The sequence below is a fragment of the Eurypyga helias genome, unplaced genomic scaffold, assembly GCF_000690775.1.
Source record: "Eurypyga helias isolate BGI_N326 unplaced genomic scaffold, ASM69077v1 scaffold33326, whole genome shotgun sequence".
Lineage (NCBI taxonomy): Eukaryota > Metazoa > Chordata > Aves > Eurypygiformes > Eurypygidae > Eurypyga > Eurypyga helias.
This window is the reverse complement of record NW_010257898.1, coordinates 20,626-47,813: the sequence shown is the minus strand read 5'-3', so window position 1 is coordinate 47,813 and position 27,188 is coordinate 20,626. Positions and strand designations below refer to the sequence as shown.

The 27,188-nt window shown below is 41.7% G+C and overlaps 1 protein-coding gene across 1 annotated transcript in view; it reads left to right on the top strand.

The window, feature by feature from the left end:
* The first annotated feature begins 2,724 nt into the window (after window positions 1-2,724).
* TRPM5 (transient receptor potential cation channel, subfamily M, member 5) overlaps window positions 2,725-27,188 on the top strand; it is a 38,693-nt gene continuing 14,229 nt past the window's right edge. Inside the window, exons 1-14 of the mRNA XM_010154191.1 lie at window positions 2,725-2,832; window positions 3,312-3,492; window positions 5,006-5,172; window positions 8,541-8,721; window positions 11,270-11,334; window positions 13,187-13,378; window positions 14,704-14,806; window positions 15,627-15,745; window positions 16,358-16,696; window positions 19,081-19,212; window positions 20,352-20,475; window positions 22,462-22,607; window positions 23,364-23,476; window positions 24,900-24,995. Of these exons, the coding sequence (XP_010152493.1) occupies window positions 2,725-2,832; window positions 3,312-3,492; window positions 5,006-5,172; window positions 8,541-8,721; window positions 11,270-11,334; window positions 13,187-13,378; window positions 14,704-14,806; window positions 15,627-15,745; window positions 16,358-16,696; window positions 19,081-19,212; window positions 20,352-20,475; window positions 22,462-22,607; window positions 23,364-23,476; window positions 24,900-24,995 (2,066 nt within the window). The remainder of the gene's footprint in view (window positions 2,833-3,311; window positions 3,493-5,005; window positions 5,173-8,540; window positions 8,722-11,269; window positions 11,335-13,186; window positions 13,379-14,703; window positions 14,807-15,626; window positions 15,746-16,357; window positions 16,697-19,080; window positions 19,213-20,351; window positions 20,476-22,461; window positions 22,608-23,363; window positions 23,477-24,899; window positions 24,996-27,188) is intronic.

The window sequence follows — 27,188 nt, the reverse complement described above, 5'->3', positions numbered from 1 at the left end:
TCCCAGTCCCTGCCCTTGTCTTCCGAGACTCTGGGGGTGTGGCTGAATGTCACAGTGTTTATTCTGTGGAAGTCAAACAACAGCAAGAAAAACTGTCAAAGTGTCAAATCTCACTAAAAAACCCAAAACACCACCACACCCCAAAAATACCCAGGAGAAAAAAAAAAAAGCAAGCTACTTGGCTTTCATTGGCTTTTCCTCTAAAAGGTCCTGAAAGCTGCATGCACAAGCTTAGGAAACATCATAGTAGTCCAGGATCTCATCTAGTATAGATTCTTAGCTCCATATAGAGCTACACGATATTCTTGCATGGATACCATTCAGAAAACTGCATAATTTTTTGACTTGTTTTGCCATTCTGTCAGTACCACTTCTCTGCTCTTGATGCTGGAAGACTTCCTGGCTTGGAATATGAACACAAGAACAGCTGTAGAAGATCATAACAAATTCCATTTAGCTCTGTATCCCACAGACAGCAGCCTGCAGGGATGCTGAGGAAGTGGTATAAGAAAAAAGGAAAGATGAAGTGATACTACCCAAAAATAAGCTCTTGGTCTCTAATGTCATGGTTCAGATGGCTCAATTATTAAAAAAAAAAAAAGTAGTGCCCTGAGAAATGCTAGCTACCAGCTGCTTTCCTCACTTACCAGTCCTATAAAAGCTTGTGAACAAAGCATTCTCTTTCTGCATCTCATCTTTTTTGTCTCCTTCACTGTTGTTCACTTCCATCAAGAACTAGAATTCCTAAACTGAAACACCAAATAATGTGCTATTTCTGGAAAAAATTAATTATCCAAATGCAAAAATATTCCTTTTAAATCCCAGCAGTTCAGTGTCTTCATTCCAAAAGAGGTCATGGATAACCACATGATCACATTCTGCAAGCTAGGATCTAGAACTAGACTTAAAATTAACCACTTGGGGCCTACGAGGCCAAATTAACCATCAGATTACTTTGCAAATTGCTGTCTATTCCAAGTTCACTGCTTGTGTGTATATAAATAAATGTGTACTAAGGCAGCGATGAATGGTGACTAAACATACCCTGTGAATTTAGTCCCAAATACTTTTTTCTAATTAAATCCTCTGTTCTCTCAGCAAGTTCCAGGAAGTGATTTCTGTACTTTAGTAAAATGTGTTATTTTGACTCTGTATTAACTGCTTATCCCAGAATACCATCTTCTTTGCTCTTAGGAGATAAAGCTGCATGTCCAGTAGAAAAGTGGACTCAAACAAAAAAGTGGGCTTTGCTGTGACTACCATTATTGACAATCCAAAAGAAGTCCTTTTAGGTAAGACTTGTAACCAGACTAGCCTGATATCCTAGTGTTCAGAATAAACCCTTAATTCTCTCTGAAGTGACTAGTATGCAGGCAGGGAGAAGAATGAGAACAGAATCTTTAAAGCAGTGATCTCATACGTAAGTTTGGAGGGTGGATACAGGGGTGTGGAATAGCTGTAGGGGAAACAAGTCATAAGAGGGTCCCATAAGCACTTTTCAGAGGCAGGTCAGAGAAAAAGGCAACTCCAAACAATGTTTTCACAGAAAATGTAAAAGAAGAGAAGAAAATACAGAGCAGCAGTGAGACTCCCAAGTGACTTCCCAGCCCATGGGAACAGCTGGAGGGCTTGCTCCCTCTACTGGAACATTCTAATAAACCCACAAGAGACTTACTACTTTGACCCACTTTTAAGTCCACAGCAAATCCCTTGGACTAGGAAATAAAGATTAATGCAGGGTTGATTGAAATATCCTTGTGATAGCAAGCCAGCAGTGGTAACGTACGGAATATGTACTTGGATATGCAGATGAAGGCAGAGGGGAGAGAGCTATTTCACTGCTTTTGTTTTGAAAAGAAACAAAATAAAGCATACACGTTGAAATCTGTATTTTTCAAATCCTAATTATGTCAGTTCAGTCAAACTGGAATGTAGGAAAAGCAAGACGACCTTTCCTGTGTCTCATGTAATGCAGAACAACTCAGTTACATGACCTTTACCCTAGGACAGATGACTCGCCATTATTCCTGTAGCACGTATCGAGAATACCACCTGCCTTCTTGCACCGTATGTTCTTGTCCAGTACAGCCTGGCCTTAAATACTTGGGCTTATGAATAAATAGCCTGTTCTTACAGCAGAGTAAACCTCTCCTAAAGTATCTTCAGACAAATACAATGTCATCACTTAGTTATTTAGCGCTCACGTTGGATAAGTCATAGTACCATGATGCATAACGACATCAAGAAACTGTGACTCGCACATTCACTGACACAGCTCTACTTGCTTGCACTGGTTTGTGTCTGAGGCTCATCTTTCCCTCTCATAGAATGAGGGTCACTTTTGGGCTCTGAGACACCCCACATGACGTTGGACAGATTGCAGGATCCTGCATCTTGCAACTCAGCTTTCTGTCTGCTGAATGAGAGTCAGGACACCTTACTCCCTCATGCTTTTTTATAACTCAAGTTACATAGCTTTGGTGTGGAATCTGCCTCCTCCTGTTAGACAATGTCCAACATTTGGTACAAACACCTCCAATTTTAATTGAACTTTATAAGTAATAAGCGTAAAAGAGTAAAATATTTGACTAAAAACTCGTCTAGATGTCAGCTAATGGATTTTGTGGCCTCTCCAGTTTAAACAGCTTCTCATTTTCCAGTTTTCTGTCACCTCAGTGAACACCTTGGTCTGCTGGTGACCACCTTACAAATTCAGTGGGGGAAATGGAACCCAAGCTCTGCAGCAGTGACAAAGAGGAAGCTTTCAAAAGAGAACTGCCATACTGTATAGGAGAAATAGACTTCACAGCCTCTGGGAAGAAACGTGGAAAGGTACTGCACAGAGGAGTTTTAAGCCTTTAACACAATTGCTGTTGTTCAGCTGTTACTTCTTAGCATTAAATGTAGAGACTGTAATAGTGAGAGTCAATGTGCCACAGCACGAGGCACCACACTGTACTCAAAGCAGGGACCATACTTTCCAGAACAAGGAAAAGAAGCACATAAGAAATTTGTTGGCTTTGCTAGACTGCCATGGAAATGAAGGCAGTTCAAGCAGCATAAAAGCAGAGAATGTCAGTCTGCAACGCTGAATTAACCCATGGAACCAATCTAGTTAGTGAGATAACAATTACACAGACGCCTGCTGAATTCATCCCCGTGTTTAGTTCTCCGTCAGCTCTTGCTCAAATAATTTTTTCTTAAATAACCAAGTCGATGATAAATCTCCCTCTGCATTCACCATGAACAATCTCTCTACTGTAGCCTGCTGTCCCACTGATAGTGTTTTCTTTTTGTTTTGTTTGTTGAAGTTTATTAAGGTGCCGTGTACCATTCATCCTGGAATTATATTTGAAGTTATGCTCAATAAATGGAAGCTACCTGCTCCCAATTTGGTTGTCTCTTTAGTAGGGGAAGAAGAAAATTTCCAGATGAAACCTTGGCTACGGGACACCTTAAAAAAAGGACTTATAAAGGCAGCTCAAAGCACAGGTGAGTGCTTTAGACTTTAAAGAAGGAATTTATGTTCCTACTGGATTTTCCTACCTAGCATCCAGTGATATTTTAATGCCAATGGGCTTGCTCTTGTGATTATTTTTGGAAGTTCAAAGCTTCGCTGAATGCAACCTAAAACATGTATTTAAATAGCTTTGAAAATGAAAGTTATTTTATTAAAAATAGCAAAAGTAATTAACGAAATTAGTCCAGGCAACCATTCCTGATGTGTAAAATTATGTGAGGTTATTCCCTCAGAGATGACACTGGAAAAGTACAGGAGATGGGACCAAATACAATGTCCCTCTTCGGTGCCACAGCAAAATAATTCTTAAGAAACCATGGCAATCTGACTGCAACAAGAGTGAATTTAGGTCAAAAATAAGAATTTTTGTTTCCTCCATACTAAAATTTTAGCTACCGGGCAAAATCAGGTTACAATAGTTTTTATTTTTTGTAGATTGTTTTCTTCGAATCTAAGAGTTGAACAGACTGTGTTAGTAAAACAGCCTATGATTAGACTCAAACAAAAAGACGTTGGTAACGTATAACACGAATGTCTAACATATAGCAGAAAGCAAGTCAGCTCACATTCTGCTGTTCACATGAATGACGAGTAGTGAAGAGCAGCTGAAAACAAAACTAAGCAATCCAATGTCTGGGAACATGCACAGAAGTGCCTTTCATTTAAGATGACATTTTTTTTCCCCATGGCTTTATGCAAATACCTGCAAAATGAAGTGAATATATCTGTAAGCATTTCGTTGCAAGCTCTCGGTTTAGCTTCACTGGTTCAGACAAGATTGCAAGAGTTTTGCTTCTTGCAATGAAACAGCCAAGTACCAGAGCTCTTTTTAGTACTTTTGTACCGCACAGAGAGAGAATATCTCCAGCTACCTTCCACACTTAAGACTGGACAGCATCAAGATTTCCAGTTCCGTTATGTTACATATTAGAAAACGCTTGGTTAGCTGTTTGCTTAGGCTTCTCCAAATTCTTGAACACTGCTGTAAATCTTACTCTCCTGAAGAATGCACTTTCCAACACCCACAAGAACAAGAGAACACCAGATTAAGCAGGTTATACCCAAGCTCTTCTGCTACCAGGTGATTGCACGGGACTGTTTAGTCCTCAGTTCAAGCCAACAATTTGTCCCTTTGCTCTTTCTTGTGCACCAATCAGACCTGCTTGGTATGGTGATGTTTCTAGGTGACTCTAGACTAGACACAGCATTTTTGATGGGTGTACTGGCATCAGCGTAAAGACAGCAACATTGCATCACACGATATGTAAAGCGTGTTTGCTTGGGCATATAATTTCTTCTTGTTTTCCTTCTTAAAGCCTTACATACTTTGTATTTTAATTCTAAAAGTTACAGTCCATCAAGAGTTATCTAAAGTTTATCTATCTAAAAAAACCTTAAACCCAGGACTGCAAGTAATGTTACATTACATACAAACATGTTCTACAATGAAGTAATTATCTAACTATTTTTAAAAAATAATTTCAGGTGCCTGGATTTTTACCAGCGCTTTACGTGTGGGAATAACAAGACACTTCGTGCAAGCAGTCCGAGATCATGCACTGGCTAGTACTTCATCCAAAGTACGAGTGATTGCCATAGGAATAACTTCCCTCAGAAAAATTCAGCACAGAGAAATTCTGGAGAACACAAAGGTATTTTTCACTTATTCCACTTGTGAGACAGGATTGTTCAGAGTAAGCTGCATCTTTACAAAATGTTGAAGTAGTATGCAGAACAACGCTGATCTAACATAAAAACAAAACTGGGATTTAAAGTGTGTTTTGGGGGAAAACAGAAATAAAGAGCAGGAAAAATTGTTAGACCCTAAGGATTCCGTGTGCTGTGGACTCAGTATACTTGGCAGCAATTCTGCAAATGTCCAGCAGGTGACAGCATTAGACATTAGCTCAGCAAAACGAGTACCGATGAACGTCAGGGGAAAAAATCCCACATCGTAAGGTACCTTTAATACTTTTTTCCCTTAGCCACTCACTGCAGAGGCACTTGCTCTAAGCTGCTTCATAAATACTGTTAAAAGTATAATTTCTAGTATAGAACACAAGTCATAAATATTTCAAGACCAATTTAAGAATTCTTAATTAGTCATTGAATTGGTGTCTAATATGCAAAGATTTCTCAACACACCAAGCCAAAAATGCTAGCCATGCAGGATTTCGTCCAGTTACTGGGAGCTCTAGGGACTTCACAATTCAGGTCAAAGCAATAGAAATTAATGAAAAAATCCTGCCAACCAACCAAAACAACCAAATAAAAACCCTCACACAACAAAATTGTTGCTGACAATGTCAAGAGAAGTTAATACTGAACAGAGCTGGAGGTGGAGAAAAAAAAATATATGGCATGACCTTCTTGTCACTGGATATACTGTCTGTCCTAAGCAGAATATTCTGACAGTAAAGTAGGTGTGTAATGGCAATGAATGGCAGCTCCTCTGTGCTGTTTTACTTCCCTGCAGAAGCTCAGAAACAAATGGTAAACGCCGCCCTTGGAGCTCACACCTAGCTCTTCTCTCAGATAGGCTGGAAAGTACTAGCTAGCAGCTGGGAGACTGCCAGACCATATCAGCAATTTATTGTCACTGGGCTTCCCCTCTTGCCATCCTTTTTCCCAGGGACAGCTACCTCTGTGCTCTCCTGGGTGTGACTCTCGAGCTGAAAGACTTTAAACTGATTTGTGCAGCTGAACTGGTCCGAAAGGACCTTGGAGGGAAGAATTCAGTTTATCTGGTTTGTGAATTCGGTTCAAGAAAGTTGCTTTGGCAAATGCAAACTATTTCACCTCCCTCCCAGGCTAAGCAATCAAAATGCGCCTGGATCTTTCCCAAGCGGCAGCTACAAAACAAGGGCACTGGTCTTTTTGTGACATGAGATTTTCTCCCCCTTAACTAAAGCCTGAATTCTTTGTCAAGGAGAATTCCATGTACAGCGTTCCTGACCCTATGACTTCTGGCACTGCTTCCACCCAAAGGCATTCTGGATTGAGTCGGTAACTTGAAGACAAAGGAACTATAGACAGGGATGTTGATCTAAACCCAGTCCTCTTTATCCTTGGCACTAACAAAAGCAGCTTGTTACATAAACCAGAGCTAACAATCCACACTAGCAAGGAGAAAAACAAGCCCTGAAATCAGTGGACCCCTCCCATCTCCTCTGTGTTAACAGTACGCTTTAAACATCATTGAAAGATCGCTTCCACATTCCCAGAGAAGAAATAGCAAAATCCCCGAGGGCCTTTTTCAACTGGATGTTGTATCTCCGGGTCCTAATCAAAGGCCAGATCTCTGGCGAGTAGGCTCAATGTTACATGGCAGCAGAATATAGGCACACCCCCTGTCAAAACAAAACCTGAAGGCAAATTGGTTGTGTCAGGAAGCTTTCCCCAACAAACGAGACTAAGAAGGAGGTAAAAAAAAACTTGTGGCACTTGCTGTTTGCAAAGGTCATGCATATGTACTGTTTTTTTTTTTTTCCTGGAACAGCCTCTGATGTTTCTAGTCTTTCCAGAGGGAAAGCAGCTGTAGGGACATGCCTCATTATAGCCTCTGTCACCTTGCTTTGAAGGAGCTTTCTCCAGTTTGACTGTACAGAGCTTCACTTCAGAAAGCCACTTAGGAGCATGCTATGCAGTGTGCTCAACTCCTCTACCCACAGCGTGAGGGAGCTTGTCCTCTGGGTTACTTAACGCTTTTATGCATTAGTAGTACTGTTAGGAGCTCCTGGTGGTATGTTCACTGCTTCTCCAACATCAGCCTTAGCCTTGGCTGTGAAGAACCACCTGGATAACCCCTGGGTTGGACTTCCCTCAGGATTCAACTGGGCACCCACTCCTCCTAGAAGACACTGCCAAAAACTGAGATTAAGAAAGGCTCTACATAAGACCTGGCTCTTAAAAACCAGAACATAAATCTCCGTGCCATACCTTAATGACAACTAGGTTAATTGCATAGTTAGGCTGCTGTGTCTAGAAAGGCTTTAAGACCTGTCTGTGTCCACAAAATTAGCGGGAGGAAAATACAGTTCATGGGCACAATGGCCAAGCTGTCAGTCTGAGTTTTCTTCATCAACTCAAAGGCTGCAGGAGTTGGAAAAGAGGCACGATAGAAGGAAATGCAGGTTTTAAACGATTGCTTTTAATGGCTTAGTTGCAACAGGACAGTGATTATGAAGATGGAAAAGAAGAATAACCAGGCACTTACAGCCTGGCTTGCAGCTAGAAATGATATATCAAAGTGGATGTGCAACAGCGAGAAAGAAAAGATTTATGAAGGAACTAAGGGGACTTTGCAGAAGTGTGTGTATGGAAGACCATGTGTAGCACAAGCTTTAGAACAAAAGACTTCAACAGGAGTTCCGTTTTACCCAGACATGATTTTATGAAAAGAAATTCATTAATAAATAATTTCAAGATAAAACATCCCTCACCTAAAGTAAGAGATAGCACGATTGCACTTTCTAAAGTCTGCCTGTCACTCACTCTTTTAGAATGCAATTTCCAAACTGAGAAACCATTAGACCTCATACAACCCTGTCAATTAAATAAAGCTGCATTTAAACTGATGTGGACACATAGCAGGCTAACTTATCTACTGGGCTAAACACAGATAAACCACTACTGAAATGAATAGGTTTGCTCCTGTTTCTATCAGCTGGGACTTTAGCCTTCCGAGACATTACAGCTCCATCCACAATTATCAGGTCTTATGGCCCCTTTCCATTTGTCCAACAAACATACCTGAAACCTCTGACGGAATGCCTGCCTTCCAGAGATCATGACTGATGTCACTGCATTTTGCAGAGCCCAAGAGGGAAACTTCAAGGACTCCAGTCCTGTCAAATCTGGCACCTTTCAGAAGCAACACTTTCTCCTTCTCTGCCCTTTTCAGAGTCCGTTCAAGTGTCTCAGGTGGTGTGCTGTGCAGACAATACAAAAATGGAGATGAAGCACATAAAAACATGGACTGTTTTGTAAAGCACACTAACACCTCTCTTCCTCTCTCTAGAATGAAAGTCTTGTACACTACCAGTCAGATGATAATATCCAAGGCCCACTGTACTCTCTGGACCACAACCATTCCCATTTTATTTTGGTGGATCACACAACACCAGATGAGCCAGATGGAACCACTAAGCTACGTCTCACCTTGGAAAAGCATATTTCAGAACAGCGCACTGGATATGGTGGTAAGTGGACTCTCTCTAGCCATGCTAACTTGGGTAATACTGATATTACAGCAGCACTGGTGGGGCCCTGGCCTCATCAAAGGTAAGTCCAGTTCTCAAACTGGACAACCATCTACACAGGCAAGATCAGTAAATACATTTGTCATTATGTAAGAGGCAGAACTAAGGGGACTTCTGAAGTTGAGCAAGCTGCTCTTTGAACCACAAATCTTGACCTTTATTGCATCTCCTTAAACATAGCTCAAAGCAGATCTTCAAAGCATAGCTCAAATTACCTTAAAACACAACAAATGGAATATAAATCCAGCTTTAAGTGCCTCAATCAGTCGTTCTAAAAGATGTATGTTCATTGTTGCATACTTTTATCCCCTCTCGCACATGGGGTCTTGAATTGCTCCCATGCTGGAAGAAAAGACTTGTTCCAAAGCCCTCTGAATTATTTTAAGCCATATTTATTTCAGGATAAAAATCTAATCCTGGATAAACAACATAGCATCTAACGGCCATCTAAATCTATGTGACCTTTGTGTATAATGTGAACTGAGGGAAGGCCTCCTACTACTATGTGTGGAAAGAATTCAGTTGTAGTGCCAATACAATTACTTTTACCTTTCCTTTGTTCCTGTAATACCTGCAGTGCTAGCACAGAGAGCTTACTTATTTGCAGTTGTATGCATCCATGGAATATTCAGTTACATAACCCACAGTATAGTTGTACATGATGTACAGATGTACCCGAGAGCATGAACACATCTGAAAAATGCCTCTCTGGTAACTCAGATAGAAAAGACCACAGGTGGACTGTAATGGTAGGCTGAGGTTGCAGTGCTGAGAGTTAGAAATTAACCTCTTTCTGCTTGCAAACCAAATCTGATTGGACAAATCGAGTGGAACAATTTTTCTGTCAAAAAATGCCGATTCATTTGACAAATATTTCATTGGAACATACTGAATTCAGTGATACCTTCTATAAACAAAACCAGTGTCGTTCCTTTAAGCTTGTTTGTATTCAAGGTGAGCAAAGCTAGGGGACTTCACCGAAGTAAAATACTTTAATAAGGTCATGCAGAATTACCCTATTTAAAAACAAAAGAGACCTACAAGTCATTCAGAGGAAATTTTTGATATGCTGAATATTCTTTGCAGTTAAGGACTTCCCACCTTTCCAGCACAAAGTCAGAACCCACCCCCCCACACTCCCTACCCAAATTTTATCTAAATCTGTGGTAAACAAAGAGTATTTGAAGCCATAAACATATCCTGAGGAACCTGAGGGGTGATCTCTGTGACCACAATCCAGAAGATCACCTTACAGAGGTATGGCAATGCTGTGCCATTCACTAAAACAAATGAAGTTACTTGCCAATCATGTCCTGGCTACAGCTCAGTTCTACTTTATCGCTCTAGTCATCCCTCAGCAGATCCAACAAGTAGCAAGTGGTGACCTGTACACTGCTCTGGGAAACCTACACAGGGAAACATCAAAAAATTGTTTGAACCAAATGCTTTTTATCTTCCAACTGAAAGGACAGTCATCTCATGATGCTACTGTTTTGATAGAACTCTCTTAAGCCAATCTATTGTCACCTTTGGATTAGAGTTCAACATTTCCAGCATAAACCATCTAGAAATAAGAGGGCCCTCATGGGAGGATGGCTAAGGACAGGGATACCTACATCGTTTCTTCCCCTGCTGCCGTGACAGAAGTTAAAACATTTCATTGGTATTTCTTTTAAACGTATAAGATTATGTTATTAATAATCACCACATTAGACTGTGCTGAATTAAATTTTAAGCTGTTTAAGCACAGTAGTAAGGAGTATATTGTTTCTACCAACTCACATCTGACTCACCTCACCCTAGCTGGTCTACACAGTCAGCCTCTTGGTATTCAATCCTTTTATCAGGCTTTTCTTCTGGATTCCACTATGCCTTCTTGCATATGCATAACACCTGGGACAAGCTGACAGCTTTTCACATCTAACAGTATCTTAATATACATAATGGTAGCTGCCTCTGTGAAACCTCTCTCTCACAACCTTGTCTTGCACCCTAATGCTGCTCCATTCTTCCACTGCCTGATCAACATAGAATCACAGAATGGTTTGGGTTGGACGGGACCTTAAAGCCCATCCAGTTCCAAACTCCCTGCCATGGGCAGGGACACCTTCCACTAGACCAGGTTGCTCCAAGCCTCATCCAGCCTGGCCTTGAAGACCTTGCAGTAAATAACAGCCAACAGCAGTGTGACATACAGAAGTGCCAATAGCCATAGTTTGCAAGATGGGACTGCTTGCTAGGGATCATGCAGGACATGCGAGGTAAAGGTGCCTACATCCTGAATCTTAGAGTAGGACCCTATCTGCTAGGTCACAGTGTTGCTCTCTTACTTTGCCACTTGCTTCTGCAACCGCCTGCGTTCTGCAGGCTCACATTCTGGTAGGTACCAAACCAGCACACAACGCAAGTATTTTCAAGGTGTCAGCAGAAACACAACAGTTTTGTGAAAGGTGTTAACTTTTTAAAAATTAAACCCTCTGTTTTGCAGGAACGGGTAGCATTGAGATCCCTGTGCTTTGCTTACTGGTAAATGGAGGACCAGGCACACTCGAGGTAAGAAGCTGTTCACAACTATAGAAAAATCAATCAACTGGTGCTACGGAATTGCTATTAACTGGCAATTAATGGAAAATTTGGCACTGCATGTAAAGTCAAAATTCATGTCTACACACCATTAAGAACTGAATTCTGTTAATAGTAAATTTGCCAATATTTGTTTGGGAGAAATATTTCCTTTTGAATAAGCGCCAACTGATCATTAAAGCTTCCACTGCCAGCTCGCACAGTGGGCAGAAGGAACCCAAGACCAAAACAAACTCACAGAAACCAGCTCCGAATCCAACGGAACAGAAATACTGTGCTATTACTCAAGATCACATACAAAAAGAGATTAATCAGTGCTGTCCAGCAACAGCGAGACAACTGCATCTGTCAGAGCTCAGAGGAAGGACAAGCCCACGTTTGCTAGATATGCCATTTAGAACTATCATGTCCCAGTTCCGCTGAGCCAAAATACATTGTCAGATGGAAGACTGGAGAGTTGTCTGCTAACAAGTCCTTATTTTCTTCAAAGGATCAGTTTCCATCTTTTCCTGAGTAGTTCTACAACTTAAAGAACATATTAACTAGGAGATCCTCTTTGATTTCTATTTTATTTTTACTGGTATTTTATTTTGCTACTTTGTGGTAACCTGTGTGCCCACATGGCATTTTTTTTATAATACTCTCAGATGAAAAGGAATACTCTACGGTACCTTTAGAGAGACATTTATCCATAATTTAAAGTTTCCAAGTGATGAGACTCTGCCACATAAGCTGGTAACCTCTTTCAGAATGCCGACTCATTTCTGGTGATGTTTTCTAGTTTGTTTCCAGCCCCGCTGTCTTGTCATATCTTTTGCCAGCTGGACTAAAACACACATCGGTATTAGAAAGCTCACTGTTCAAACTAGCATTGTGTCAGCTCTTCAGCTTTCCTTCTAGAAGATAAACACAGCAGTGTTTTATATATCTTACTTAGGTGTTGAAAAATCACATATCACAATCCTTTTTTCAAAGTTTTAAAGAAAAAAGTGACTCAGACCGAAGGTTACTGGCTGGATTTACCCTAAATTTACGCATGCTTGGAATGAATAACTGATTGATCTTTTTTAGAATCTCAATTTCTTAAATACAAATTGGATAATGCACACCAAGAAATACAAGTTTAAAAAAAAAAAACAACCAAAGCACCCCACAAAACCGAACCAAACTAAACTAAACTGATCCCCTACACAATAAGCAAACCAATAGTCAGATTGTTAGAGTCTCATTAGCTTCTTGCATAACTCCAAATAAAGAAACAGATTGGCAGCAAATAGTCATTATTGCAACTATTATGCTGTGGCCTCTACCTTCCTCCCTCAACAACCCGCCCCATTCATTCTAACTGCACAACTAATAGCATTATCAGCCTTTAACTCTTGCAGTTGCTATGCTTCCGGGGCCTTTTTCCTGTGGCCTGATGTTGCATTCCCATAGGCAAATTCCCAATTTTCAGAATGCAATGCCAGGTCTAGCAGCCACGACAGCCTCCCGAGAATTTCTGTGTAGCGCTTCACTTGACCATGCTGACACACAAACTGCAAGGGGCGGGGGGAAGACAGTGATAAAGAACTTTTATGTATTGTTCGTGCAAATCAGGTTGTTTAGCTACTCTGCAGATGTGTCGTGAAAAGTCAGGGGTCTGTACGTGGAAGACCTGCTACAGAACTGGAAAAATCTTAATAGCTTAGAGGAGTCTCAACTGAGTCCATGGTGAATCTAGTTCAGATACGTCTTTATTCCTAGTTTGCAAGAAAACTGTCTTTTGAATAACATTTTCTTTCCATATATGAATACTAAAAATATACTTTTTAAACTACAGAGAATTTGCAGCGGGATGGAAAATTCTGCTCCCTGGCTTATCTTAGCAGGGTCTGGAGGTACAGCTGACATCTTAGCTGCATTCTTGAATGACTCACAGCTTATCACCCCAGAAGCTGTTGAAAAGCAATTTAAGGAGAAATTCCCTGCAGAAAGCTTCTTGTGGAAGGACGTTCTCCAATGGACAGCAACAGTGAGCTCATATGTTTGATAATTCCATGCACTGTGTTCACAAGCCCTCTCCCATTATTTCTAGCTTTGGTAGTCCATTCACTACAGGTTTGAAAAGAAGCTGCCCAGAAGTTTTGGGTTCTGCAGTGCTCTGACACTAGCATTATAGAATACCTCTCTATCACTAAAACCAAGTGCTCAGTTGAAACGGGTTTGTTCTAGTGACAAAGCTGAACACTTAAGGCTCTATCCTTCCTCAGTTATCTCCCCAAGTAACAGCCAGCACCCAAGAACCCTACAGTCCTTCTGGAAGACATGAAGCATGATTTATACTCCACAGCTGTGGAACTTGTGCAGTTGTGACCCAAGAGACCTAATTCATGATCTACAGCTGTTAAATGGAAACCTAGTTGTGGATAAGCATGAATAAATTAAAGAGAATGAAGGGTGGTTAGAACTTACCTGATCTTTTGACAGTTATGTGTAGAAAACCAAACAAAACCAGAACGGATTCACAGATTTTCCTTCCTCTGCCTTGAGGCCCACTTTCTGGATTTAAACCGCTACGCATAAGTGTTTAAAAAGCCCAAAAAAACCCACCCACTTGGACATTGTCTTCAAGTGAAGATTGAAGAGCACTGTGTGCCTCTGAGATAAACCAAGTCCACCCAACTTCACCTGCTACTTACTCTTTGCAGTTGTGCTGTAACGCTGAGCTTTGAAAGTTCCACATACTAGTTCCATTAGGGAGAACTTTGCCAGATCACCAACACAAGGGGACGGAAGGGCATGTAGAAGCAATATTGCCAGGTGCTCACAAAGTCTCAGTGCAGCTGCACTGCGAGAAAGAAAACTCAATAAATAAAGAGGCAGAAAGAGAGAGAAAAGTACTGTGTGTATCAATATTTGATGACTTCTACGCAAAGATGATTTAGGGACTATGCCTTTAAATAAACAACTCTGAGAGCAAAACTTAAATGTCAAAGCACAAAAAGGTAAAACAAAACTAGTGGTATGCTGGCCACAGCATGACTCTGAATCAAATAAGAATGTGAGTTAAGGAAGGATCTTTAATTAAAGCACTGCTCTGGTTCTCAGGATAGCCCAGTTCTGTTCATCCTACCCTGCTAGGTGATTTTGGAAAAGGCAGTAACTCCCTCCTTGCCTCAGGACTTATTTACATATGGGAAACCAATAACGTTTGTCTTCTTGCCATTCCTCAGCTTTACAATTAGAACGTTAACTTCTTTGGGAAATACTGAATGGCTGATCTCCACTGGGCTCTTGGGCATGAATATATAACAAGAGGACAGTGGGTAAAATGGGGTTTTTTTCAACTCCTAATAGATTCAGAACATTATTTCACACCAACATCTTCTAACTCTACACAACTTCGAGCAAGATGGTTCAGAAGAACTAGACACAGTCATTTTAAAAGCTTTAGTAAAAGGTAAGAACTATGAACACAGCAGTGTCATACTTGTCTTATTTGCCTTTTTCTATGCCACAGAAATATTTCATTCTTGTCCACAGCAAGCTCAGTTGGCCATTGGATCAGATTTCATTTCTGATGCGGAGTGCTTCTGCTTGCTTATCAAATCAACTGTGGCAGTTACCATAGCTCTTGTAACCTTCCTTTGATTAGTGTTGGTTTTTAATGGCATGGTATTGTATAAGCACTATGTTAATTTGTCCTTTATTTCACTGGTTGCTTCTCTTAGTAGTAGGGATTATATAGGAACTGAAATACTCTGGAGCAGTTATTCCAATTACAAGCCATAAAAACCCAAACAAACACAAACCAAAAAACCACTCAGCCACCCCCAAAAAAACCCAGGCAAGAAGACCTGAACTGCCTTAGTTCCAGAAACAATCTATTTCTCCTATAAGAAACCTTCATTGTGTCTTCTGAAAGATGACATTACCTTCTCTGCCACCTATTTCAGTTTGTATTAGCCTAAATTTAGCTGGGGAGGGGTGGGGAGGAGGGAAAACATTCCTGTTCCTAGTGTGCTAATTGAAACAAGACAAAAACAATAGCCAGTCCTGTCCCCCCTTTTCCTAGAGAATTCAGCTAGCAAAAATTAATTATTAATATTTCTTAAATTAGGAAAAAAAAAAATGCTCTGAAGGGTTCCTGATTAAGCAAACCACAGATCTGTGATAGCTGAAGGAGAGGTTGTATTGCTAATCAAATTATCAATACTGTATTAAACTAAACAGAACAAGTGTAAAGTACTGAGTTTATTTGCATTTCCTATTTTTCCCAGCCTGTAAAAGCCACAGTCAAGAGGCCCAGGAATATCTGGATGAACTGAAGCTGGCAGTGGCCTGGAATAGAGTGGACATAGCTAAAACTGAAATATTCAATGGTGATGTGGAATGGAAGGTACCAGGTTTTACTGCCTTAGAGGAAAATCGGTACAATGTGTACAGAACATAAACATCCCAATAGAAGGCCTCAGTTTTTACCACCTGCATTCTCCATTTAGAGGCTGGGCAGTGGTAGTGTGCTTCCTTAGGCCAACTGTCCTTCCAGTCCCCTATATGACAATGGCTAAAGATGGAGGAATAATTCAGTAGTCATGGTCTCTTTCTTGAGCTCTTTTGGGGCCAAGAACCTTTCCTCCTCTTCTGTACAGACCTTTAAAGCAAACAAACCTGAGATAACGGAGGAAAAGCAGCATGCAGGTATTACTGGTAGAAGATAGTAGCAATAATGTCACTGTTTCCAACCGCTGTGTAAATACCCTGTTCGGCGGGTACCTAACACACCACAGCTCCTACCACATGCCACTGGTGTTGATGTTCTAGCACTAATGCTTACGCAGACGTTTTGTCACAGAAAAGTAACGAGAGTTCTACCTCTCTTTCTCGTTGTACACATTGTTGACCTGGTGGAAAACAAGACGTGCATATCCTCATGTTAAGTCTTGCCTCCCCCTCTTCCATCCATGATTATCCTCAAAAACTTTTTTTTTTCTCCCCTTGAACATTCTAGTCCTGTGACCTGGAAGAAGTGATGATGGATGCCCTGATCAATGACAAACCAGAATTTGTAAAATTGTTTATTGACAATGGGGCTAACATATCCGAATTCCTGACATACAGTCGTCTGCAGAGACTCTACTGTTCCATTTCTCAGAAATCCCTCCTCTATGAGCTTCTACTGAAGAAACATGAAGAGAGCAAGCTGACCTTGGCAGGGCTCCCTGGGCAACAGCAGAAGGAGGTCTACCCACTCTTCACTCTCAGTGAGGTCTCTAGAGTTCTCAAAGATTTTCTCCATGATGCATGCAAAGGTTTCTATCAAGACCTCAGACACGGAGGCAAGAAATCTGTGAGTTACAACTTTCCATTGTAGTCCCCTCTAATTTAGAATTTGAAAAATTTTAACTAGATCTAGCCTTTGGGGGTGGGGCAGGGGAAAAAAGGGAAGATGAGAAAAACAGTCACTTCAGTTTCTCATTCCTTTTTTCAGCTCATTATTCTTAGAGCTAAAATGGTTTGATCTTTTTAATTTCAACATTAAAAGGGAAAAGAAAGGAACTTCTAAGATAGGCTTGTTTGACACCTCTTCCTCCCTCTCCCCTCCACATGTGGGCTTTTATAGAAGGTTTTACTGTACCTTGAACCAGTGTTTAAGATATGACCTGTTCAGGATCCACAGAGCCCCCTGTATCTCACACTCTTCTAGTGCAACTTCCACAGACCGTTCTTCATTCCAGCACGTGGAGAACAGTTTGATCTCATTAACCTCACACGTGTAAGAACAGATTCAGTGAAAGATATATGGAGAAGATGAAGAGACAGATTTAAACGTATTAAGGAATAATTAGACATAACGATCTCAGTCTGCATTTCTCATGCAGAACTTCAAGCAGGAATACTTGACAGACAGTATTTTCTAGGAGAAAGACAAACAGGTGATGGCCATTTTCAATCCCAGGTCTGAAAGTGGTGAACTTTGTATGTAAAACTATTCCCAGGTTTATACTGTGTAGGAGTAGATCGGATATTGAAGAATGTGCAGTGCATGCTATCTGCCTTTAGATGATTATAGTCTTGTTACTGAGTGACGTAACACACAGCAAGAAATAAGACTGATTGTTTGAGGGGGCACTGGCAAGCACCCTGGCCAGCACATGACAAGGATAACGTGTGATGGGTACCACGACTGTGCGATAGATAGGTCATCATTTTCACATCCTGAAAGTTTGTTTAACGTTGAAACTTGTAACTACCAAAGTTCTTGCAAGAGCATTGGAAATAAGTTTAGGTGCATGATTTCAAAACAGAGAGGAATGGAGAAATTTCAGAGTTTTAGACAAACTAAACAATTAAACCTTTTATTTGCCAAGTTCTAGTTTCAACTTGAAACTGTTTAAAAAATGAATAAATAGATTCTCACTCAAGAACTTCAATCACTTTTGCTTTGATAAAACCTAACCAAATTAATTAAGAGCATGAAAAGCCAAGTTTGAATCTAGTCAGGATTTCGCTGATCACAGTGACAGGCAATTTGGGGCAATATCTTTGAAGTCATTAAGCAGACTCCAGATTTACAATTTTTGCAGAAATAAAAATTTGCCCCCGAAATCTCACTCCCCTCTGTGGGATTTGGCAGTAAGAGAGCTAAAGCCAAGTGCTGTAAATAAGGCCCAATTCAGACACCAGCCCGCACTGCCTACCAGCTTTTTTCCTTTAAAAGCTTATTCCCATGGCTGCCACCACCAGCTCAATCCCATTATCACTGGCAACAGAGAGAGCATCACTGTACTGGGATACCAGTGTCACTGGGATATCAGTGCTGGCAAGTTGTGTGTCTTATTTCAAGTTAGGAAGTAGTGCTTACAAAGACTAATGAGACTTTTGGGCTCTTTGCCTCCTGCAGGGTTTTCAGTGTAATTCAACTGATTAAATAGCACATTACAAACTTCAGAAAACCCAACACCACCAACACTCCCCCAAAATGCCATTAAACTAATGAATTCTGCTCAAATTTAAGTGATTAAAGAAATATATCCTCACAAAAACTCCTTTTATTTAAAAAAAAATAATTACTGTGGCTGCTTCTAATTAATACAATAGATATAACAGCAGTTTTAAAATACACTTAAAACTCAGAACTTGACCTAAGTTGCCATATTTCCTCTGGAGAGTTTTTTTATCAAATGCTAAAGTAATAGGCAGCGTGCTACTTAAAATACTGCCTGCATGAGGAAGAGGTTTCTCAAAGAAAAGACTGAAAAGAGGGCACCGACGCACTCTATTCTTGTCCCATACAGGGCCTTGGCGAAATTTATTTCTGTTGAAATAAAATGCCTTTTGTTCCCTTTTCTCTGAAGCCACGTCCCCTGTGGCAGTTGAGCAGAATCCAATATAACTGAAGGCAAGCTCAGATTCGTTAATCACAGGTTTGTCTTGTATGATATTACACACCAGCGGTGAAACCCTGGCCATAATAAAGTCAACGAGAGCTTTACCGTCGACTTCAATGGAGTCGCAGTTTCATCCAGAACGTTCTCACACGTATTGAGTTATAAAGGGGACACAAGGGTCCTTTGATTCAGTACAGAATGAACTAATTACCTCTCAGTCCTACAGAAAAGAAAAATCAAAAGAATATGAAGTAGCTGGCAAGGCCAAGAGACGCTTAGATCATGGCATTTGCGTGGAACGAGCCTGCAAAGTAGGTTTTCATTTCTACAAACCATATTTCAGGATAAAATGAACATGAAGCGATTACCTGAGCCCTTGGATATGAACCAGAAAAGCGAAAATCCTTGGAGGGATTTGTTTGTATGGGCAGTACTTCAGAACCGGCACAAGATGGCAAACTATTTCTGGGCTATGGTAAGCTGTGAGCTGTAGCTGCTTCAGGTGAAGTATTGGCATGTTTTAAGTGTACGAGGTGGTTTTTGCTCAACCTTACAGCTCAGATGACAGATAGGTTTGTTTCTAAAATACGAGAAGTGGCATTTACAGGGCCTTTCATCTCCCTGTGGCTCATACCAGCAGGGCCAGAGAGCCTGACAGACAGGGAGGGCAGAGCAGCAGCGGGCGAACATCAGCTCAGCCTGAACACTGCAGAGCTGGTCCTCCTCTTCCTTGCTGCTGACCACTCGCCCCTCTGTCTCAGGTTCTGTTCCTTCTACAACAGGTCAGTTGTTTGGGTTCCAGCGCGGTGGAGCGGGAAGACGGTGCAATCAAGCATCTTCAGCTTACGTGCTGTATCCATTGGGAACAACGGCATCACACTCGCAAGGCTGAGCTCCAGGCTGGCATAATTGGCTCCTGTTTTACAATCCTCCACAACCGAGGCCCTGTCTCGTGCATCTGGAGTGCAATGCCATAGCTTCCCTCACGGCCCAGAGCCAGACACAGCTATCAGGCTCCAGACAGCTGCATCTGGCAAGGGGGGCCAGGAGGGAGGGAGTCACAGGGAGGGACAACTGCAGCACAGCTCTTCAGCCAGCGAGAGCACGTGCATGTGCATGCAGACACATCTGCACCTTGCAGGCCCTTGTCTTGGTGGAGTCCTGTTCCCGGAAAGCACGTTCCTCTGCTGTGTGCCACTGTTGTGCCTCTGCCAGCCGTGCTCCCCCTTTCCCAGACGCTCTTAAGGAGGATCTCGGCACAGCCACGTTTGAGGTATCCTGGCACCCTGAGGCTGTTTTGCTCTATAACACATTTTTCCATAACACATATAACACATTTTCCATAACACATTCTTCCCCTTTCATGTCTTTGACTGCTGCCCCAAATCAGGCCCCTCTAAGGTCAATCAAACCCAGGAGTCTCCAGCCTTATAAAGCACAAGAGCCTTTCCACTGAAATTTGGGCTTTCAAGTCTGTATTCGAGGGAAGAGTCTTCTAAGGGGAGGCAAAACCAAAAATTTCACGCTTGTTACATGTGCTCCTTAGTGAAGTCTCCCCAGTTCAGAAATGCCCTCCAGTGTATGGTAACAGCAGCACCTCTTTTGATTCTATAGGGTCAGGAGGGTGTAGCTTCAGCTCTGGCAGCCTGCAAGATCCTTAAAGAGATGTCCCGCCTGGAGACAGAGACCGAAGTCGCACGTATGATGAAAGAGGCCAAGTATGAGCAGCTCGCTGTTGGTGAGTAACGGTGCCTTTTTAACAGCATCAAAAATTTAAGAAGTGACTGCCGTTGGAAGGCAAGTGGGAAAAAAACCCCACCGTTTCACTTGTAAAAGGTCAACTGTCATAAATAATTTAACAGCCTTGCAGCAGAGGCAGTCCCAAGTATTCAAATACCACAGAAGGAGGACGTTTGGAAAAATCAGTATTCCAAGACTGGCCCCTGGGATGCATGGAAGAAATTACTCTCCTGCTGCATGTTGATATTTTAACTGTCTGATCTTAGTACAAGGTGCATTACAGCGATGGTCAAAATAAAATAACCAGAACACTCCCAGGCTCACAGCAGCCTGGGTTTCTTGCAATATCAAGCTTGCGCTGTAAGGGCCACTAGAGCAACAGGTTTTAAGGTTTGTCTTCGCTGCTAAAAATAATTCAGGATTACCTCACCCAGAAGAGGGATAACCGCACTGCAAAACTGTGAGCGAGGCTCAGACTGGCTTCACAGCAGAGGAGCCGCCCCTCCCTACAGCGGAAAGCGTTCAGGCATCCGCAGAGCTGGAATGCCAAGCCCCATCCCCTTTGCCTGGTTTAAAAACCAGATGCTTGTCTGCTGATCCGACTTCAATCTGCGCTGTACCTGAAGGCAGCACTGCCGTGAACAGAGGGCTTTACAGTACACCACACGTGGAAGCGCAGAGCCTCTCTTTCCCCTTGGAGCTGGTACATCAAGCACCTGAAGGCTACTGCAGGCATTGCTGCATTATTTATACACAGATCACATTTTCCCTCTTCTCCCAGGGACATGATTATTTACAAAAATCCTAGTCAGGTTCTCATATAATCACAGGGCTCCAGTAGTTCAGTCATGGAATTCAGGACCTAATCCAATATACAGGAGTCTGCTCTTTGGCTTTGGTAAGTATTAGATCAGCTCCTCAATTTTAATTTCTGGCCCAGATAACACGGTCAGTATTAAACAGAGTGAACATTCCTTAAGAAGGATAAATACCTACGATAAAAAGAAGTCTGTATATCAGCTTATTTTAAACGAACTTGGTGCTTTCCCCATCCCTCACAGCGTAACAACAAGGTGTAGGCTGGCCTAGGAGAGGTACCGAGGGAATCAAGTGAATCAGCAGAATGAGAGACACACAAGAAGTCAAGTCTTGTCTGATGAGAAAACCTTGACTTTTTGGAGCATTTGTCCTAGTTCCTGAGCTCCAGGACGTGCTTCTCCAGATACAGAACTATGCCACAACACTCTACCAAGTCTAATATTTTATGTCAAATAGCTATGTCTTACAACCAAGAATTTGTTGGCACCTGAGCTCCCCCTTTTGTTTAGTCTATTGAGGAGAGTGGGGGCAGCTTGGCAACTCATCCTTCCAAGTGTGAGACGATCACCCAAGAGATACAGTTTTGCTCGGTATTGCCTAAAGCTCCACATGAGGCAGCTACAGATGGGGGACTACAAGAAGTTCTTGGAAACATGTCAGTATTTGTTATGCTCTCTGTAGAAGACTTGAGAAAGAAAAATTTCTCCTCAGATCCAACAGCAATAGAAATAAAAAACCCCAAACAAAAGAGCACTGTTAGAAGCCACAGGCTGAGAAGGGAGCCTGCAGATAGAAAGAGGTGAGAGGGAGGTACAAAGAGATTTACTCCATACCTTTCTGCAAATAGTGGGAATTGCAAAATTAGTGATTTTTTTTTCCACCAAAGCAAATCTATTTCACCTACCCCAACACATGTAGACACATGCATAAAACCAGTGAGTTTTTCTTGTGTCCAGCATCATTCCTGTCTCCCTCCCACCTCCTCTTAGCTCGCTCAGGTTCTTTTTAACTACTTTGTTCTCACAGATCTCTGGTGCAGAGAGGAGCATCTGACAGTGCTCAGGCTTTGCTGCACAGTGCTGTGCCCTACACACATCACTCTCTTGCCTGACATTCATTATTTTTCCTTTTAAATTAAAAGATCTCTGTTTCCTTCACGTGGCAGAACTGTTTAGTGAATGCTACCACAACAGCGAGGAGAGAGCCTTTGCTCTGTTGGTGAGGAAAACTCAGTACTGGAGCAAAACCACCTGCCTTCAGCTGGCTACAGAAGCAGATGCAAAGTCTTTCTTTGCACATGACGGTGTCCAGGTAAGTGGTTTCACAGACCCTTCCCTCACCACCTCTACCCCCAGGACCTCTAAGCATGATGCTGGTCACAGAAGAAGTAGCACAGCAACTGAACAACCCCATCAAAGGTATTCCCCTAAGAGACACTCTTCAGAGAGGGGGCTCTTCCCTCTCCCTAGCGCCACACACAGAGGATGCTATATTGCATCCTTGGCACAGCACCACAGTTCCCCCTTTCCCCTCCCTTTCATCCAGTTAGCTCGCAAACCAGCGCTCCAAGGAGAAGGTTTAGCCCTTATTCCATCCTTCCTTGCTCACAGACAAGCATCAGGAAAGCACTTTAAATCTGCCTGAGGCATAATGAAGCTGCTCCAAGATGTGAGGTAACTCCTTGCCAGATTCAAGGAAAAGCTCACTGATAAAAGTTAAATCTAATTACTCTTCAGCTTTACCCTCACAAGCTGAGTTCTCGCCACGTACACAAAGGTAATAAGTGATGGTGCTTTCGGCTCCCACTGCCTGACTTGTACTTTCTCAGTACTACAGATTTGCTTTATTCTACTTGACTTGCTGTTCTTTCCACTGCCCCCTTCCTAACTCTTTGCACACTCAACAGCATCTACAGAAGGAGGCCCAGGGCCCCTGTTTGCTCTGAAGGTGTGCCCGCTCTTTAGGTTTTTCAGAGCATTCACTGTCAGAAGACACAGAAGATAGGTGCACTTCATCTGCATGTATGTTTGAGATGTTAAAGCCATCTCTTGTTTTCTTGACTTTCAGGCCTTCCTGACAAAAATATGGTGGGGAGACATGTCTACCAGCACACAGATCCTGAAGTTAATCTGTGGATTCTGGTGTCCTTTCCTAGTCTACACAAATCTAATATCATTCAGGTACAAATAGAACTATTTGGGTGCAAGAGATAACCAAGGGATGAAAAATAAGACATAAAAAATATCCAGACTCAAAATTTCTCACCTAAACAATAAAAACTGTAATACTGCCTCAGAGTGTCAACAGAAGGAGTGCACCACTATTAGACAGATCAGTTTTCTATGGGACTGAGTGATTTGTGTCTCCTGTGCTAGCATCTATTCTAACACTTACAAGATTGATGCCGTGGTTTCACATAGATCACTTATTTTGCACAGTCCACAGAAAAGCCCGTTGGAATTCTGTCAGGTCCAGGTTCTACACAGTAGTTTGTGGAATACCTCCTGGTATACCACCATCTATTTCTAGATTTGGAGATGCCTGGTTCAAACCTCAGTACCTTATCTAGACTAACAGCCATCACCAAGCAGTATTATCAGCCACAAGCCTTGTATCTTATCAAGGAAAACAGTCATCACAAAGCAGTACTATCAGCCACGAACCTTGATTGCCATAAGTCAAGCTTAAAAATACAGGGCTGACATGAAATCAATGAAGACTTTCAAATTCCGTGTCTTGTGAGATCTCTTTGTTATTTGTCTGAAGGCTTAGCTTTGGAGCTCGTCATTTTCAGCTTTTTGTCACAGCGAAGATGGCTAGAATCTTGGGCTTTCTTAAAACTAACCAACCAAAACAAAAACACAAAAGGAAAAATCAGCCAAGATGCTTAGGCAGTCATAGGGATCCAAGAACTGAAACCTTCAGAAAACCTCCTAATATTGTGAGAATCATGTACAAGTCATCAAAAATGGCATTATGGAATGACATGCTATTATGAAATACGGGTTTCTTAACGGTTCAACTTCTTAAAAAGCAAGAGGAAAACTCGTTTGTCACTGCTGACTTAAGACTTTCCTTCTGCCAGTGTCACTAAAGATGACCACCTTGTCACAGTGTCTGCCAGACTCATAAATACAAGAATCCATGAAAATTTCACAAAAATTTAACAAAGGTTTAACTTATCATTTATAATGAAAGTAAGCCTTTCCAAATTTGGTTTTTTTGAGCACATTCTTTGCCTCCTTTCCGTAGAAATTGAAGAGTTTGCAGATGTAAAGATTCTAAAGATGACCACCTTGTCACAGTGGCTGGCAGACTCATACACATGAATCCATGAAAACTTAGCCAAAATTTCATGAAGGTTTAACTTATCATTTATAATCAAAGTAAGCCTTTCCAAATTTGCTTTTTTTGAGCACATTTTATGCCTCCTTTCCCTGGAAATGGAAGAGTTTGCAGATGTAAAGATCCTGCATTATTTGATAGCTTCTCAGTGGATCAAATCCAAGATAAGTACATGGTAGTAGTTCTGTATGGATGCCAATTTAGTAGTGAAAAATTGCTAACCATCATCTTTCAACTAATGATTTTATTTCCTTACAGTGAGGAAAAACAATCAAAGAATGAGCCAGAGCCATTTAGAGAGCTGGACAGTTTAGACACAGAGAGGACTCCGTTTTTTTCCAAGGAAGAAGATACGTAAGTTTAAAACCATTAGTAAACACAACTGTTGCGACAGCAATCGAAGAGCGGGACACTTCGTGTGGATTAGTGACCAGCCAACGATCTAAGGGGCAGCTGAAGGACCAAGAAAGTCATGACTCCTCAGAAAGTGCTGTGCACTCTGCTTGGTGTTGTCACTGCTCTCTAAAAGGAATACAGAAAATAAACAGGGATATAGCACTGCTTTAAGGAGACACAACTTGTTCTGAGCAGGTAATTTCCACAGAACAAGGAATCTGCTTAATACCTGGGGAATCAGAAGGCATTTCCTGAGATTCCCTTTGGTTTGTGATAGCTGATATACACTGGATTTAGGAGCTAAGCCCCTACGGGATTACTGAGCCGGGCAGAAAGAAGGTTCTCAGCAAACCCTTACATCCTTTGAGTGCCTCGCTCCACACCTTCCTACAAAGGCAGCAGCAGAAGTACTTGCAGACATCAGTACCTGGAAACGTACACCAGCTTCCCACCATGCTAGTGCTCTTCGTGTATATTTCAAGGTAGGCCCTGAGAAACCTGAGGTATGAGAACAAACTTCTGAGCGAGAGGGAGCGTTACACGAATGGGTAACTGAGCACAAAGACTTTGTCATCTGCTCGTGGTCCTTCATAGATCTGCGATTCAAATTTCCAAATCCCACCCTGTACCTCTGCCGCGCACCCATCGCCAAAGCCTGGGAAGCCAGAAGGGCTTAGGTCAGCATAAGACAACTTCTGATTAGCACTAAGTCCTCTTAATTGCTAAATAGTCGTAAATAGCCACTTTATTAAGAATATGCTATTCAGTGACTTAGAGAACTTCAGAAATATGTCAACAACAGTGGCGAGGAAGCATCATCCACAGTGTGAAGTGCTGTACCTACGACGTTCTGTTTCTACCTCTGGCATTTAACTGCTGGTATACTAGAGAAAATCATTAGTTCTCCTCCCCCCCACAGCCTGTAGGAGAGGTGTAAAAGCATTTGCCTCCTGGGACCTATTTGTAAGCAACGTCATAAAGCACTTCCATGTCTTGAGTGAAGTATGGTTTAGTCATTACAACGTGCATTCCTACTGCTATTATCTTAGCAATTAATTTTAACAAAGAGGCTCTCTTCCCTCCCAGATCTGTTTCAGCATCTTAAAGCTGCAATTATCTGTTTACGGTATTAGCCTGTTACCATGGGAACGTACCTTACGATGTCATCAGTTGAGAGGTAGGACAGAATCAGGCGCATTGTAAAGACTGTGAGAAGAGATGTTTCCTTCTAACAAATGTATTTAATAATTAGCAAGAATGTCCAGGGAAATGAAAAGCCAGTGAAGCATCCCTGTTTATTTTCTGTGAGATAAAACTGAAAACATACCCCGGTGTGCACACCCTCTGCTAGAGAGCACGCCTCTCCAAGTCGGAATCACAGAATTAAAGATCCAATAACATCCCTAGCTTACCCAGGAGAGCAATTTATGCGGAAACAGAAACCTCACACTGAGATCAGATTGTTATCAAACACAAGGAACTTGCACTTTCTGCCCAGGATGATTTCCATCGCCAATAGACAGCACTTCACATTCCAGAACACTACAACTGCAGATGTACAGGTCAGATTTCCCTTCAGTTACCAAAACACACCAGTTCCATAGCAGTCAAAAGCTACCTTAATAAATAATTTATGAGGTCAACTTGGTTTGCAAAAAGGCTTCTGTGTTACTATTTCTGCAATTAAATGTCATCATAAAGGGCAAGAGGCCAGTAATTACGGCTGTGTAAGGGACTCAAGTCTTCCTTCATTGTTCCCTCTGACTTCCACAAGGACAGTCAAGAAGCACATGCTTAGCATCATCCAGCACTTTGGAGACTGGGTCAAAAAGAGGATTTGTTTAAAGTCACAGCAACAACAAGAACTTGTGCATGCAAACACTGCAAGAAATTTTTAGAGCTAAAATAATTAGGAACTGACTCACAAATTACATTGGCCACCTGCTTTTCTTTCCTATTATTTCAGATGATGAACAGCAATTAGCCTACTTCCCCTTCTCCTTATGTATTTGCACCGTGTCTGTGCTACATGCAGGAACAAAATGAAGTTACAAAGCAAATTCACACAACAGAACTGAAATAACAAGAATATGCATTTAAGTCTGATGTGACTTTGTTTTTCAAAACCTTATTTTTGACTTGAAATATTCC